The 17,499-nt window shown below is 36.9% G+C and overlaps 1 protein-coding gene across 1 annotated transcript in view; it reads left to right on the top strand.

The window, feature by feature from the left end:
* Positions 1-1,367: 1,367 nt before the first annotated feature.
* ASMT (acetylserotonin O-methyltransferase) overlaps positions 1,368-17,499 on the top strand; it is a 32,680-nt gene continuing 16,548 nt past the window's right edge. Inside the window, exons 1-5 of the mRNA XM_072614495.1 lie at positions 1,368-1,553; positions 4,197-4,368; positions 10,464-10,593; positions 14,619-14,687; positions 16,268-16,386. Of these exons, the coding sequence (XP_072470596.1) occupies positions 1,485-1,553; positions 4,197-4,368; positions 10,464-10,593; positions 14,619-14,687; positions 16,268-16,386 (559 nt within the window). The 5' untranslated portion in view covers positions 1,368-1,484. The remainder of the gene's footprint in view (positions 1,554-4,196; positions 4,369-10,463; positions 10,594-14,618; positions 14,688-16,267; positions 16,387-17,499) is intronic.

Below are 17,499 nucleotides of genomic sequence, written 5' to 3'. Positions count from 1 at the left end.
CTCAATAGCAATATCTATTTCCTAATATATCTCAAACCTTTTCTACCAAATCTCTTAGCTAGTTATTTCTATGATTTTCTCCTCCTGGATTACTGGAATAATATCTGAACTTATAATAATAAAATAATATTTAATTTAATTAAATTTAAATTTAAATTAAATTAAATTTAATTAAAAATAATAAAATAATAATTACTGGAATAATAAGAACAAACCATGTTAAATTGAAAGTCTACTTTATGGTATCTACTTGAATAGATGATAGGATCATTCATTTAGAACTTGGAGGCACCTTAGTGGGTCATCTAGTCCATCTCCTTGATTTTACAATGAAGTGAAACCCAGTAAGTTTAAGGGACTTGGTCACATAGGTAATAAGTGAAAGAGTTAGAATATCAACCCAGGTTCAGACTTCACACCCAGTGATCATTCTACTATGCCATCATTAGGCAAATGAATTCAGATGGGCAAGTGCTTAATGAATGCTATTCATTCATTCCTTTGTTGTCTACTCAGAATGCTCATCATCAGACCTTTTGCTTTTCTATAGGCTTATACGAGGTCTCATCCGAGGATACTGTTATTTAATTTTTTGTTTTTTGAAGAATGATCAATTGTTATTTATTTCCTGGACAGGCCTGAATGTGCTTTGGGTTTTGGGCCTAGGAGGTTTTATATGACTTTAGTCAAGACTGCATCTGTAGAACACACTGTTTGACTATTATCCCTTTTGTACAGTGATGACTTTTTGGTGATAACCTTTCCTCCATAAACATAACCAATACATATGTAATCAGAAGTTGCTGATGATACCATTTTTGTATATCCATGCCCTTTTTTTCCTCTCTTCTTCTCTGTTTCTTTACCAATATTTTGCAAATTCACTCTGCTTGTCAGAATAATCTCCATAAACTGGCATCTTCCTTCCTCCCTCCATCCCTCATTTGATAAGAGGGATGCCAATCTATCAAATGCTGCTTCTGATTAGAACCTCTGAAAAAGGTTTACTGGGAGAGGAGTTTTAAGCTAATAGCTAAAATGAAGTTGGAGGATTATCAATGGATTTCATTTATCTCCATTATCCCTGGGCCTTGGGGGCATCTTGGCTGCTGTGCAAGTCTCCTCTGTCTTTAGAGTGGGCTTTCAAGAACTTTTCCCCTTATGGAAGTTTCCCTCAAGGGGCCAAATTAATTTGGCTAATGAAGCAGCAAGGTTATATACATGATAGCTTAAAGGATATAAAAGCAGAAAGGACAACTGTAATGTTAGAAATCAGTTCAAGGAGAGCCAGTGGGAGCCCATTAATAAGTTATATGGAGCCTTCAGAATTATCTGCTGATGACTAACCCCGGTGTGGCAGTGGGCTTTTGAAAGCAATCACAAAACATTTTGCTGGCATGTGACCTTCTCATTTCCAAGAAATTTATTTAAATGAGGACAAGGAAGGCCTTTCCAACTCTGGCTAGTTCTGAGAAAAAAAAAAGATGAGTTTTGCAGAGGACCTTGATTATGGCCTTCTCAATGAGTACATAAATGGCTTCATGGTCTCCAAGGTAAGAAGGTTACATAATGTAATGATGTGTTGGGAGGAAAACATTTTGTTTTATAACTCTAGTTTGGCTAGGTTGTATCAACATAACTGAGTAGGTGAACAGTGCTCATTCTTGAATAATGATTATGATTACTACAATTGGGAAAGGAAAATAAAAGAAAAAGAGAGATGGGCTTAGTCTGCTTTGGAGCCTTTACTTAGCCATACCTGATGTTATCTGTCCAAGGGCCTTCAGTAAATTTGACTCAGTTATGTGACAAGACCAATTTGTTTTATTATGGATGCTAGTCAGTCAATAAGTGCCTACTGTGTGCTAGATTCTGTGATAAATACAGAGGATAGAAAGAAAGCCAAAAGAGAGTCCTTGGGCTTGGAGAGCTTATAATCTAATGGGGGAGATGACATGCGAATAACTATATGTGCGAACAAGATATATTCATGATAAACTGGAAGGGACTAGAATTAAGAGGAATTGGGAAAGACTGTTGATAGAAAGTGTGATTTTAGTTGGGACTTGAGGAAGTCAAGGAAGCAAGACAGTAGAAATGAGGAAGGAGGGCATTCCTTACATGACGTGCAGCCAGTGCTAATATGTAGGTGGGGGGATGTTAGGCTATTAATATGAATTTCTTTTTTCTTTTATTTTTCCTTCCCTTCCCTTGTTTTCCCTTCCCTTGTGTTCCCTTCCCTTCCCTTCCACATTTTTTTCTTCTTTGGACTTCCTCTCTGATTTTGTAGCTAGCATTGTAGATCACATCCACCATAACAAAGCCTTAATTTACATCACATCAACCATAACAAAGCCTTACAAAATTGCCTGTACCACTGGATGCAATGATTCATCCATACTCATGTCATATAGACAATATATGGCAAAGATGGGACTTGGACACAGCTGACTGAGGTCAATTCTCTATTCACTCTGCTAATGTTTCTTGAATATACTTCTCATAAAATCAGAAAGGGGTTAATGTACAATAAAATCTCTTTCATATAGAACCTTGGAAATATGGATTGATTTTAGTGTCACTCAGAGTCTCCAGTAGGCAGTAAGACAGCATCAAATTTAGTCTGTGTGAACATACATTGGGATCGTCATGCTCCCTTTTCATTGTCACAGATAAAGCCTATATTTTCATGACATTTCCCGAAACTTACCAGGTTGATCTTGATGGGCAAGACTATGATAAAAAGGGTCCCCACTTGCTTGATGTAACTAACATTTATGGCTCAGTTATGGTAAAAAACAAAACAGTCAAGACTTTGGTAACTTGTAATAAGTTGGAGCAAAAGAAGAAATTAAAATATAATGATCTTGTAGGCCAAGAGGCAATCACATATATTACTCAGATATGTGACTTTGCAATTTCTTTTTGGCAAAACATTTCTTTTGCCTGAAGATTTTTCTATAGCAAATTTGCCAATAACTCATTCCAGCTGCAAGAAGTCCTTCAGGAATTTCACTATCCAGTATCTTTCTCCTGCCTGAACTGGTGGCTTAAGATTTCATCTGTGAGTAAGTGTGTGTGTGTGTGTGTGTGTGTGTGTGTGTGTGTGTGTGTGTGTGTGTGTGTGTGTTTCCTTCTTCTTTTCCATTAAGCCAGCAGTTCTGAAAGTGTGGACCCTTAGGACTTCACAAGGTCAAAGTAGTTTTCAGATAACACTAAGGTATTTAAATTTCTAATAGACTGGAATCCTCAATAATTTTTTAAGTGTGCAATGTGGTCTTGAGATCAAAGGTTTGAGAATCACTGTCGTAGCTGGTTGCAAGAATTACTTAAATTAAATTACTTTCAACCAAGGTTGAAATAAGGAGGGCAGTTGCCTGGGGAAACTTTGCCTGTTAAGACTTTTACAGCTGCTTAACTTCCTTTTGTTTCTTTCCTTTTCCTTTCTGCATTTATCACTGCAAAGGTTTGTATTAGAAACACAGTGGCAGATACACTTTCCTCCTTGTCTTGGCCCACTCCCATCCCTCTTATCAGTTCTTAACTCCAAAAGGCAGCAAGATATAATGGAGAAAACACTAAATTTGGAGTTGAGAGAACCCCATTTGAGGACCTGTCTTTGCCACTCGCTAACTATGTGACCAGGGACTACTGTTTCCTTATTGAAAAACTAAGGATGATCAGTTTATTACCTGACTCACAAGGTTGTTATAGGAAGGCAAAGTGCTATGCAAATAAGAGACGCTGTTGAACATTCCTGTTACCTCCCCTCCTTCCTTCCATATAGGCTAATAACCATGGGGTGACTGTCATTTTTTATTATTATCAATTTATTTGTTTTCAGTTTTCTACAATCACTTCCATAAGTCTTAGATTTTCTCCCCCTCCCTCCCCAAGATGGCATGCAATCTTATATGTGTTCTACACATACATTCTTATGTAACACATTTTCACATTAGTCATGTTGCATAGAAGAATTAAAATGAATGGGAAAAACCATGAGAAAAATTCAAACAAAACAAATCACTTCTAGGACTGTATCCCAAAGAAACAAGTTCATTTTTCAGAGAATGTTCAACTCTCTACACAAGGCTCACTGAAAAAGCACTGCATCTTTTAACCTGTTAAGCTTCCATTAAGTGTTTTCCCCAGAAGAATATAACATCCTAACTCTTTTGTGCTTTGCTTGTTATGAGGTTATGTTTACTGCCTGCGAATTGGGAGTGTTTGACCTCTTGGAATCTGAAGGTTTCCTGACCTTCGATGTCATTGCTGAACGCTTAGGCACCAATTCCCAAGGAATGGAACAATTACTTGATATCTGTGTGACCCTGAAGCTACTAAAGGTGGAAATGAAGAGAGAAAAAGGTAAATATAATAAGAATAGGTTCCCCAAAAGAATGTTCATATCATTTTAAATCACAGTGTTCTAAAGTTGGAGAAGCAGCTTGGTGCAACAGAAGAAACACAGGCTCTACAGTGGGAATATTTTAAATCAGGGGTGGGTGACTTGCGACCTCAAGGCCACACGTGGCCCTCTAGATTCTCAAGTGAAGCCCTTTGACTGAATCCAAATTTCACAGAACAATTGGATTCAGTCAAAAGGTCACATTTGAGGACCTAGAAGACCACATGTGGCCTTGAGGCCCAGGTTCCCCACCCATGGTATGTTCATATCCTCTGCTACTATCTGTGTGACCTTAAGAAATTAATTTAGTCTCCCTGTGTCCCACTTCCATCACCTATGAAGTGAGGGAGTTAGACTAGGTGACTCTGAAGTCCTTCCTTCCCTGCATCTATGATGCTGTGATTTGGAAGGGCCATTGTTGCTAAGTCATGTACAAGCAGGCATCCTGTGTACTGCATCCCAACAGGTGGACCCCCTGCTTCCACTTTAGCATCAGTAGTGATGAGAAAATAAGAAGCTTTAAAAGAGTTTGAGGAGATGAGTGCTACCTTTTTAAGGTTTAGGGACCCCTAGGAATAAGCTTAGAAAAGTTTGGATAAGGTTTAATATTGATGATAAGATTATTTAAAATTTTATTTTGAAACACATCCTCTTATGTCTTAGGGAGGTCTTGATTAAAGGAGAAGAATGAAGAAATCTGATGCTCAGTAGTAATAGTGGGGCTGTTGTGCTTTATAAAGGGGACATGTTGTTACTGAGTTTTTTCTACTCTAATGGAAGACCTGGAACCAAGACAGTTTTGGACAGGGCGCACATAGGCTAGCTTGGACAAGTATACACTGTAGGCTGAATTTTCATTTATTTAAACTTCAAATTATCAAGGAATTCTGGGCCCAAGCCTGGCAGGACTGTGTCTTGGGATAAGTTCATAGGACATCCTTTGAAGGTACATATACAAAATATGGTCCTGGATTCCATGACTTCTTGCATTATCTACGTCACAGGATAATCTTTCATAAAATGTTTTATAAATTGTAAAGCAACATATAAATGTGAGCGAATATTAAATGTCTAATAGAAAGTTGGTTATGTGATATCTGAAAGACAGCATAGCAGAGTGGTTAGAGAGACAACCTTGGAGTCAGGAGAACCAGAGGTTAGAGTCTCATCTCTTTGATACACTAATTGAATGATGATGGCAGGTCACTTATTCTCTTAGGGTCCCAGATAACAAGAATAACATGAGATAAGACTATAAATTGCAGGTAATTTGCTGATCTGCATGGGTGCAGAGAGTCTTACAGGTTCAAACTGTAAAAAAAGAGATATGACATTTAATATAAAGATATAGTAAAAGAACAGTAACTGTCTCTGATGAATTGCATTCTTAAATACTGAAAGAAATTATTTATGACTGCAGAGTCACTATCAGTGAAAATTGAAAGATCATGGAGTAACCCAGGGTTGGAGATTGACAAATTTTCTGATTTTCAAAAAAAGAGAATAGAGTTTGCAAAATGTAGGCCAGTGAACTTGACTTCAATTCCTGAAAAAATTCTATTAGTAAAGAGATAGTGAAGAAAATAGCAAAGGAATAGAAGTTGTGATCGCAAAACACCAACATGGCTTTAGCAAAAGTATATCATACTAGACTAATCTTATTTACTTACTAAACTAGTGGATCAAAGCAATTCTAAAGTTATGATTTAGCTAGGTTTTAGAAAAGTATTTGATAAAGAATCTCATGTTATTCTTGTGGAAAATTCGATAGATATTGGCTGGATACTCTGAGATGCATTAAGAGCCAGCTGGATAGCCAGACTCTGAAAGTAGTTGTTAGTAAGTCAGTGTCAGTTTTGAAAAAAGTTGCCAGTGGAATTCTGAGCAATTTATGTCTGGCTTTTGACTTTTTAACATTTTTATCAGTGACTTGGAAAAAAATGTATTTGGGATGTTTCTCACATTTTCAATGTCACAAAGCTGGGAGAAGCTTTGGATGGGATAACATAGGGCAACAGAGACAGAATTCCAAAAGACCTTGACTGGCTATAATTTTGGACCAAATCTAATAAGATGAAATTTAATAGGACTAAATTTAAAGTCTTATAGTTGTGGTCAAAATAAATTAACTTAATAAGCAAGTACATGATAGATATTTAGTTAGACAGTAGTTTGAAAAAAGATCCTGGATATCTTAGCAGATTGGAGACTCAAAAGGATTCAACAATGTGAAATCGTGGTCAAGAAGGAAAAGTGATCTTGGGCTATATGAAGAGATGAATTTTTCTAGAAATAAGGAAATGATAATAGATCTATTTTCTGTCCTGGTCAGACCAGATATGGAGTGTTGGGCTCAGTTTTAAGTATCACATTTTTGTGACACTCTTTAAGTATCAATAAACTGGAGCCCAATCAGAGGAGGGCAAATAAACTAAAGAAGAGCCAACAATCTATGTTGTAAGAGGAATGTTTGAAGGAGCTAGGGATCTTTAGCATAGAGCATAGGAGACTTAGGGCTATCTGATCATTTTCTTCAAATATTTGAAATGTGATAATGTAGGGGGGTACAGTGGATACAGTGCTGGCCCTGGAGTCATGAGGACCTGAATTCAAATCCTGCCTCAGACACTTTCTAGCTGTGTGACCTTGGATAAGTCATATAATCCTGTTTGCCTCAATTTCCCCATCTATAAAATGACTTGGAGAAGGAAATGGAAAATCGCTCCAGTGTCTTTCCCACGAAAACTCCATGCTCATGAAGAGTCAGCCATGACTGAAACAATTCAACAGCAACAATGTGGAAGAGGAATTAGATTTGTTTAGTATAGTTCTAGAGGAGAGATTGGAAACAAAATGATGTCACAAAAAGGCCGGTTTAAGTTTTACGTACAGGAATTTTGATAAATCGAAAGCTATTCACAAGTGAATGAATTGTCTGGCAGGTGTTGGGTTCCCCCCATTGGTGGTCTTCAGAAAAAAGGTTGGATTTTCACTTTTTGTCATGTTGTGTTGATATTTTTCTTTGGGGATGCGGATTAGACCACAAGTCCACGAAGGACCCTTCCATATCTGAAATCCTACATCTGACAATAATATAAAACTATTACATGATCAATCAGTTTCTGTTTTAATCCCGTAAACCCAGACTTCCAACAGATTATGATGACTATTTAAGAGAAATATTTTCTTAATATCATGCCTTCGGTTTTACAGACAACTTATTGTAGGACAAGAGAATTTAAGAGTTAGAAAAAACTGGAGTGGCCATATTGGTGTAATGGAAAGAGGGAAGACCTTGGAATAAAATCTTGGCTCTTGTGAGGTGTTTAACTATTTCTTATCCTCTCTGAACCTCAGTTTCCTCATCTTTAAAATGGGGATAATAGATTTAGAGCCAAAAGGAACTTTAGAAGTAATACTTGGAAAGACCTTAGCTTGAAAAGACCAAAGTCTCCCACTGCATCCAAGGTTATTGCCAATCATCCTGAATCATGTCTTGCCACTGAACTACAATGATTCTGAAGGAGAAAGGAGAATGATGACTTTGCACAGCCCTATCTCTATTAAATCCAATTCACTTGCAAGTCAAGGCATCACCCTCCTGATGTCGCTAGTCTGCTTTGAGACTGAAGGAGAGAAAACAACAAAAGATAATAAGAGCAAATATCATCTATAGTCTTACCTCATATGGATGTTGTGGTGATCACATTAGGTACAAATTGCCTTGCTAGCCTTTAAGTGCTCCAAAATTGTCTACCATTATAATTAATCATCCTTTCCTTGTCCTTTAATCCCCTTAGCAAGGCCACTTGCTGCTCCAGTCTTTGCTAACTCTAAGGCACAGTAGCTTGCTCTACTCCTTTTGTAGAATTTAAGGCTCTCTAAATCTGGGAAGGCCATAAAATCTTTGGATTGTCTGGTTTACTTAGCTAAGTTGATGATATTCAACTCTAAAATTCATCGTTCAGTTTTTTAACAGGTCAAGATACCACTCTCTCTTTTGCTTCCAGTGCCTCTTCTAATGATGACCAAAGCTGCATATATTGTTGGTATTTTGGGATATTTCAGAACAGAGTGGCTTTAAATAATGGCCTTTAATGATTCATGCCTATAACTTTCTTTGCTCCCTAAATGTGCTCCGCTACATTAAGTGAATTAAGTGAAATATTGATGAGAACTTTTCAAACATTCCTATTTGCCCCTTACTCTATTACTGACTTACTGTGCAGATGGATTTCTCAGGATAGATGTGCCTTTTCTGCTCTGAAAAGTAGTGTCAAAAGATCTGTAATTCTCTTTTTCTTTTTGTTAGCTCTGAGCCCCCAGCAATGACAGCACTTTTGGCAAAACATCTCAGTGTCATATCTATCTCTATAACTATATCCCCAATAAACACCTGAACTCCATTCCCAATAAGTACAAGAACAAATTCTGGTGGTTAACACTGTTTAGAATTACATTTAAAACAAAGAAAGGTAAGCAGACACACTCAGAGTAAAAGGCTTGAGGCACCCATTAAGAAGCAATAGGAGAGAAAGGAGGGCAGTAGATCTGACAGTGGATAAATTGCCAGACCTAGAGTCAGGAAGTCTCATCTTCCCCAATTCAAATCTGGCCTCAGACACTTACTAGCTGTGTGATCCTGGGCAAGTCATGTAACCCTGTTTGCCTCAGTTTTCTCATCTGTAAAATGAATTGGAGAAGGAAATGGCAAACCACTCCAATATCCTATAAGAAAACTCCCAATGGGAGCTTTGGGTCCAGGAATATTTTATCTCATAGCTTCTGTCCCAGTGTACATCATACTGATTAGCACAAGCAACATCCCTCACAGAGTCCTAGCCCCTTTCTTTTTGGCGGTTTCCCTCCTCCATGTTTCTTTTCTGCAAGCTCCATGTAGTGTGTCCGTTACCTGACCTCAGTGAACTTTCCAAAGTCACCCAGAGCTGTGGTCCATTATTCTTTATCCTTTATTGCTTTCTTTCTGATATACTCAAAGGGCCTAATTTGCACCTCATAGAAGGATTGCCTGGTGAGGCTGAATTTTTATAGTTAATTTAACAACTCATTATCCCATCTCTTTTCTGTGACTAAGTCTCAGAAAAATCAACTTCCTTACACTGACATCAAGGTTCTTCTACCAGTTTGTTTCCTGACAGGACCACAGAATTTTAGAGCTAGAAAAGACCTCAGACACAATTTAGTATAGTCATATCTCACTCAGATAGTAAAAGGGGACACTAAACTGTACAGAAAGATCTCTGTGGGTATATTGACTCAGAAAACCACATATTAAAATAATCTGTTTTATTGTATTTTAATTCATTTTGTTAAATGTATTTCAATCACATTTTAATCTGGTTTGGGGGGGCACTCGGGAGTGTTGTGAATCACATTAAACCAATTGGATGTAGCTTTTATCCTCTGATCTCATCCACACCCCTTTAAAGATCAGGAAACTGGTATTCAGAGAGTTTAACTAATAATTCCAGGCCACCCAGCAGGGGCTAGGTCTCAGGGCTTCTGACTCTCAATCCAGTGCTTTTCCTATGATAGCATATTGCTTTGTATAGAGTTTCTATGGTTCTGCCTTATAGGCTTGACATGCTGCTACCCAGAAGATTTGTGCTATCTAGAAGGCTTAGAGATGCATTTTCTATAAGGCTTAGAGATACCATTATTAAGTATCTAACTGCTGAGACCTTATCTGGAGAAGTATGTGTCTATTTCTAATTTTAAGTTATTTTTCTCCTCATGATAAAATATTGTCTTCATTATGAGGTGATTAATTTCATTTTTTAAAAAAAGGTTTTAACAAAATTAAAGAAGTTTGTTTAAACATCTACTTATTCCCTCTTTCATGAGTCTAATAAATTGATTGAGCATGATTTTCCTTCTAAATCCACAAAGCTATACTGGTTGAGGTTAAATTATCCTACCCTTTTGTACCATGTCAACTTGCTTTTTGAGGTAATCTAAGTGCTCAAAGGGGATGAATGAACCTAATACACTTATGATGATGATGATAAAGGCAATAATTTTGTTTCCTTTTCAGTTTTATATCAAAACACAGAACTTGCCACCCTGTATCTCACCAAGTGTGGCCCCAAATCCCAGTACAATATGTTACTCTACATGTCAAAAACTATCTACCCATGCTGGAATCACTTAACTGAAGCCATAAGGTAAGGTAGGTAGGAAATTTCAAATAGTGCTAACTTGTTCTCTGCTGTTTTATTCAGACTTGTTTGACAACACTTGAAAAGTGAAAAAAATGACTAGGCTTCTTTCAGCCATAACCTATTAAATTAACCTGAAGTTGACTTACAGTAATAATTTACTTTTTCTTAGAGTAGCACATGGCAGATTTCAGGAAATCGGTGCCAGAACAGGACATTTCTGTTTCTTTCAATTTCAATTTCATTTTAATCTGGTTTGGGGGGCACTCAAGAATGTTGTGGATCACATTAAACCAATGGTTTGTAGCTTGTTAACTGTCAACATCTAGAAAGCTATGCTAATGGAGGTGAATAATGATTTAGATGGTCTAAAATGGGGACAGGGTGGGAAAATCCCAAATAATAAATATGGGCTTCTTAATGTGTTTCTATATGCACCTAGGTCATGTAATACATAGAGTGTGAGACTTGGATTCAGAAAATACCTGAATTCAAATCCACTTCAATATTTACTAGCTGTGTGATCCTGGACAAATTATTTAACCTTTCAGCCTTAGTTTTTTCATTTACAAAGTAGAGACAATAATTGTGAGGACCAAATAAGATAACATTTGTAAAGCATTTTTCGAACCTTGAAGTGTTTTATAAACTCTAGTTACCCTAATCTAACTCTGGTTCTTTCATAGTTATTTTTGAATATAGTCATTTTGTTGGAAATTTTACTTAGATGTATCACCATGATATGGAGGTAAGCCATGGATTCTCAAATATTATGCCAGGAAAGCACCTTCTCTCTGATTCTATTATGCTGGAAAAACTTCAACTATAGACCTGGTAACAGATGGAGTCTTGTCTGAGGACAAGCCTACCGAAGCACAGAGAAGTATCTTGCCAGTAGCCTGGCCATTTGGTAATGGATTCTGTGACTATTACAACTCTTGAAACAAATGAAAATATAAATTGTCTCCAAGCACTTATGCTTTTGCCGTGATAGCAGAAAAAGAGGTGGAAAAGAGGCCAGGGGTCACTATAAAAGTAAGGAAAAAATTTCAGGCCATCCATAAACTTAAATTTGGCAGTTGGTACTCTACATATGATCTTTGTTCCATGACCAAGGGGTTATAATCCTGGATGTCCTGAATCATAATAATCTTGACATTTTTACTATAAATGAAAAAAAAAAGAAATTGTAGCTAAATAAAAGTATGAATCTCAATCTTTCATTGTAGAGGCAAATAAAGCAATTGACTGAATAGCATTTTGGGTGTGCCCAAAGATGAGAAGAATCATTTCATGGATATATTTGGTGGCCTTATATTATAAAAAAAAATGAGTATTTCCAAAAAGTTCACCATGAAAATAATAGTGTTTGAACTAATATCTTTTGTAGGGGATAATGAGGTAAAGAAATTTGTTTCAAAGCAAAGCCAGAAGTAGGAGAGGATGGTGAAAAATATTTTGGAAAACAGGAATATTGAATCAAGTGGAAAGAAAGAGAAAGTCTAAGACTGTGTAGCAACCTCACACTTATGGATGATGAATACCTTTTTCATAAAAAAGCATCGGTAGATGAAGGATATGTGGAACACCAAATAATATCACACAAAGACCGATGATATGTTTAAATTATTTTTATAATTTTGAACTTGACAAGCACTAACATAATATTTTAATATAAAAGAACAGAAAAAAGAACTGGATATGAAAATATAAATCCCTATTTCCTACAGTTTGTTTTTAAGTATATAATAAATCCAACATATTAGTTCCATAGCTATCTCACTTGCCTGTGTTTCCCTCTGAACCTCCTATCGACTAATGATGCTTATTTCTTACCTTTTTTGGGAGGGGGATGCCAGGTGTGGTACTAGGTACTGGCTCACTGATGCAAGAAATATCACCTTCATGTATGCCATCCAACCTGGCACCCTCACTCCAATTTTCTCAGGGTATCTCACTCACCCCAAATGCCTTCTTATGAGACTGACCTCAGTCATCACCTCTTGACTGGTCACTGGATCCAGATGGCTTAGGAGGGGAAAGTGAGGCTGGTGACCTTGTACAGCCCTCTCTCACTCAAAACAAAGTCAAGTGCAAGTCATGTCATCATTTCTCTGATGGCATGGTCTTCTTTGGCAATGAAGGATGAACACAAACAGACAGACAGACTATGACTCCCACCCTCTCAGAATGTTAGTGGCATTTATGGTGAGGGAAAAAGACACTCAGTACGCAAAACTGTAACTCCTGAGTTCCCAACAATATGCTTTCCATTTACACAGAATCACAAACAATGATACCATTAATTCTTAAACACAAATCACTTACTAAATGATAATGATTATAAACAGTAATGATAATAACTTAACTCAGTAGAAGGCAAACCAAAAATAATCAAAATGCCATAGCTATTCAACAGAAAGCCAAAGCAGGAATGATCAAAACATCAAGTCCACCCATACACCTGAGTCACATTCTCGCAGTAATGTATACAATGTCCGTGGAGGAGAGTGGACACACACATATAAATCTGAGAGGAAGGCACATGAGAAGGAAAACCATGTGCCTGGGGCAACCTATCACTCTGGAATACAGACTTGAAATCCTTGGTCCTTTCAGGATCAATCTGCATTACATGAAAACACTTCTCTGCTAGCTGCTTCCCTTCTGATCTTCATTTTTCTCTTGACAAACTGCTCCTCTTCTGTGCTCGAGCTTGTGAGAGTTCTAAATCCCTTGGAGACTAAAAGAACCTAAAAATCTCCTTAATCAGCAAACATTTGACAAGCAGAAAGAGATGGCACTCAAAGACATCATATCACCAGTTTAGAATGTAAACATGTGAAAAATGTTATGGAGAAATGATGGACAGAGAGAGAGTGAGAGACAGAGAGAGAGAGAGAGAGAGAGAGAGGAGGGGGGAGGAGAGAGAGAAGCAATAGAGAATAATACCAGTTGAAATAAAGTTTGTGGGGAAGATTTAGCTCAACAAGTTGTCCCAAGAGTATTAAAGGATAAAAATGGAAGGAGGGCAACAAAAACAATAAAATGGAAAACATCTGCAAAGTTTTTAAAGTTGTATTTTTTTCCTTCTTCAAAGAGAGTAGAGCCCCCCACACTTAGAATCTAACTTCACCAACCCAAATTTGCTTACAGATGGTGAATAAATGACATTATAAAGAACAAAGAACTAGACCAAGTATACACGAAGGAGATCTATGTGGGAGTCAACTCAATTGTGAAGATATTATGGGATTTATTTGCAAGTTATCTGAAGGAAGTGAAGATACCAAAGATATGAAAAAATGTCAATCTTCATTAATACTGTAAAAAGGCAACCAAAAAAGCATCTACTAATTTATAGTCACACTTTCCTAGAAACTACATATAATTTTAAAGAAAATTATTTTCACACGTTGAAGAAATCTTTGTTGAGGGTATGAGGAACATGTTGCCTGTACACACAATATTACATACTATACTGTATCTGTATCATCATGTAATTTTGGGAAGTGATACATAGTACAACAATTCTTTGTGCTTATTATTGATTGAATAATTAAAAAAGCTTATTGGTAGAGTAAATGTTGTCTAAAAGGCTTTCTTCTCATAATCAATCTTCCATCCAAACATCAAATTATTCAAGAAGTTTTAAATGATACAGTGAAGGAGATCAGCAGTTCTCCTTTCATAAATATCCCATAATAGGTTAAACCAGAAATATACCTGCCAAAGGTGTTCGTGATAGTAACGGAGATGAGTCTCCCATGGCATTGCATCCATCTTATGTTTTCTTGAGATTGCCTTTAAGAATATTTTTCAGCCCCCAACCCCTTTTTAGTGGCCTCTTACTGAGTAACTTCTTTGGCTCAACTTGAAGAATGGTGATTGTTAAGGGAGCCTACAGTTGGGCATGTGTATTTATGAGCTCATTAAGAAAGGGTTTATATGTACTCAGGACTCTAGAACATCTAGTAATATGCTGATGCTCGGTAAGTACATATAAGTAATAATAGCTTTCTTCCCCTCAGGGAAGGAAAAAATCAATATATGAGAACATTTGGTATTCCATCAGATGATCTTTTTGAAGCTATCTACAGGTAAAATGAATGCTCTAATGTTCTGTCCTCTTTATAATTACTGTAGGGGGGAATAAGTAGGAATAAAAACACAAAGTGAAGGTGAGACTTGTGATTATCCAAATAATTTTAGCAATGCTGATAGACAACTGTATAATTCAGATCCAGGAAGTTTAAAATTACCCAACCTAAAGAAACTGAGGCAGAGCTCTGAGCCAATGGCACTTTTTCTGAAGAGTCCATGGTCCCCTCCAGTGAAGTGGACCTCAGATTTTCCTCACTATCTGAGATACCCCCTGGTCCCCAGAACCTGTTTTATATAGGGCTTGATACTCAAATATGCAAAAGAGACATGGGAAAATGCAGAATCTCATTGTTTTATAGACCTTACTCTTGAGGACCAAAAATGAGGTACCAGCCCCCACAAGTGATATATCAGCTAAGAGTGTCACAGGTTGGGGGAAGTGCAGGGTTTCTCCACTGACTAAGTGGTCATAAGATGGTCACCTGCTCATGTTGGACAAGAAAGAGTGGTTCTGAAGTACAAAAATAAGTTTAAGGACTTCTAAAAAACCAAGGCATCCCACCCATGCTAGACTTGGACATAGAATCTGAGCAAAATGGATGGAGATATTTTTGTCAGCATTTTTATGGTTGTGCAAGTGAGCATCGTAACTGGTAAACAAGTAGTGAATATTACATTAAAGTTTGAGGCCCATTATAAAAGCCTACATAATAAACTGTCTTATCTAATTATCCCTATGTGATTTATGTAAAATATCAAACTGATTAGTATTAATTGGAATAGAGTAGGAGTCCAAATGAATCATTTCTCACTAACCATCTCAAATCATATTTGTGTCCTGAGTCATCGCAACATGAATATCTATACTAATTAAACCTCTAATCACTTCACTTTGACTATATAAACACAGTCTAAAATCTAAGTAAACAACTGAGACAGCTAGATATCTTATTTGGGGTTGAAAAATCTATAGAACTTTCCTTTTTGTTTTGGTGTATACATTTGTCATGAATGTTTGAATAATGCTTTGATATTAAACGTCTATGCAAGTATTTTAGTCATTTGATGAAATGGAAATAAGCCTTCTTCAATGGTAATAACTGTGTTTTATTACATAAAACTCATCAGGAGAAAGCTACAGAAGGCTTATTGGATCATAAGATCTAATAAGACTAAAAATAAATTATAAAAATAAGAGAGTAAGGTTTATTTCCTAACCTAGGCAAAATCCAATCCATTACTGATATCCCATTTTTAAAAAGTACATTATTTAGGGATTGCTTTTAATCTCTTTTCACAGTGATATATAGAGCATTTAATGTAGGTTTTTCTTTTTCTTCTTATGTGATTTCATAAGTATTGTACATGGCACTCCTGAAAAGGAACATTCTTTTTGTTGAGAGGCTCAGAGAATTGTTTGGGGCACTGAGAGATTAAGTGACTTACCTAGGATAATATAGCCAGCATTGGTAGAAGTGGGACTTGAACACAGGTCTTTCTGACTCCATGGTTGGCTCTCAATCTTCATACTGTCTCTTGATAAAACATGTGACATAAATATTATTTTAAATACTAGGTCAGAGGAAGAGCTGGTAAAATTCATGCATGGCCTACATGAGATTTGGAGTATTAATGGCAGAGATGTCATTACCGCATTTGACCTTTCCCCTTTCCGTCTCATTTATGATCTTGGTGGTAAGTAATAGCTAAAGAATTAAGAATTGCTTCAAATACTCTAGATGAGTGCTGAGAACCAAGGGCTTTTGTGGAGGATAAATAAAAATTGTACGAGGATGAGAACCATGCTGTTAACTATAGGAAGGGAATAAGCACCTGTATAATTCCTACTGTGTGCCAGGCACTGCATGAAGGATATCCCACAACAACCCCATGAAGTAAGTGCTAAAATTATCCTCATTTTATAGTTGAGGAAACTGAAACAAGCAGAGGTTAAGGCACTTGTCCAGGGGTACACAGCTAGTGAGTGTCTAAAGCTGGATTTAAACTCAGGTCTTTCTGACTCCAGTCCCAATGTTCTGTCCACAGTATCATCAGCTGCTTCCAAGAAAAGGTAAGTTCTTTCTAGTTTGAGGTTCTGGTCTTCAAAAAGACAATCATTTCTAAATTCCTGAGCCCCAGACATTTCCTCTACTTTGCTGGCTCATTTATTAGGAATTTTAGACAGGACAGGGTAATGTGTAGTGTTAAGTGGCCTGAATCTGGAATCTGGAGACCTGTGTTTGAAGCCTAACTCCAAGCAGCCTCAGTTGCCACTTAGCATTAGTCTTTTCATCTGTAAAATGGCCAGGTTAGACTACATGATACTTAAGGCCTCTTCCAAATCTAAACTTTATGCTCCTTTAATAGTTTGCTTCAAGGACAAAGGCAGTATCCATGATTTTATGATCTAAGCAGCCTTAACTGGAGAGACACATTGGAAGACAGTGACTTTTCTCTGTGGAAGATTTGTTCTGATAAAGTAGAAGGAAATAGTTTGTTGAGATATCTTAAGGCAGTAGGAGTGCCCACTTTAAGAAATTAGCATCCACATTCAAATGTTTTGGTATCTTTGGCTTTGGAAATCCCTCTATCATCAAAAAAGCTAAGTAAATCGATCAATCAAACAAGCAGTATTTGTAGTTTTACAGTTATGAACTACTCGTTGTGACCCCATTTTAGAGTCTTCTTGGCAGACACAGAAGTGGTTTGCCGTTTCCTTCTCCAGCTCATTTTACAAATGAAGAAACTGGAACAAACAGGGTTAGGTGACTTGCTCAAGGTTACACAGCTAGTAGATGTCTGAGGCTG

The sequence above is a fragment of the Notamacropus eugenii genome, chromosome 5, assembly GCF_028372415.1.
Source record: "Notamacropus eugenii isolate mMacEug1 chromosome 5, mMacEug1.pri_v2, whole genome shotgun sequence".
NCBI classification, from domain to species: domain Eukaryota; kingdom Metazoa; phylum Chordata; class Mammalia; order Diprotodontia; family Macropodidae; genus Notamacropus; species Notamacropus eugenii.
This window is presented reverse-complemented; position numbering and strand designations above follow the sequence as displayed.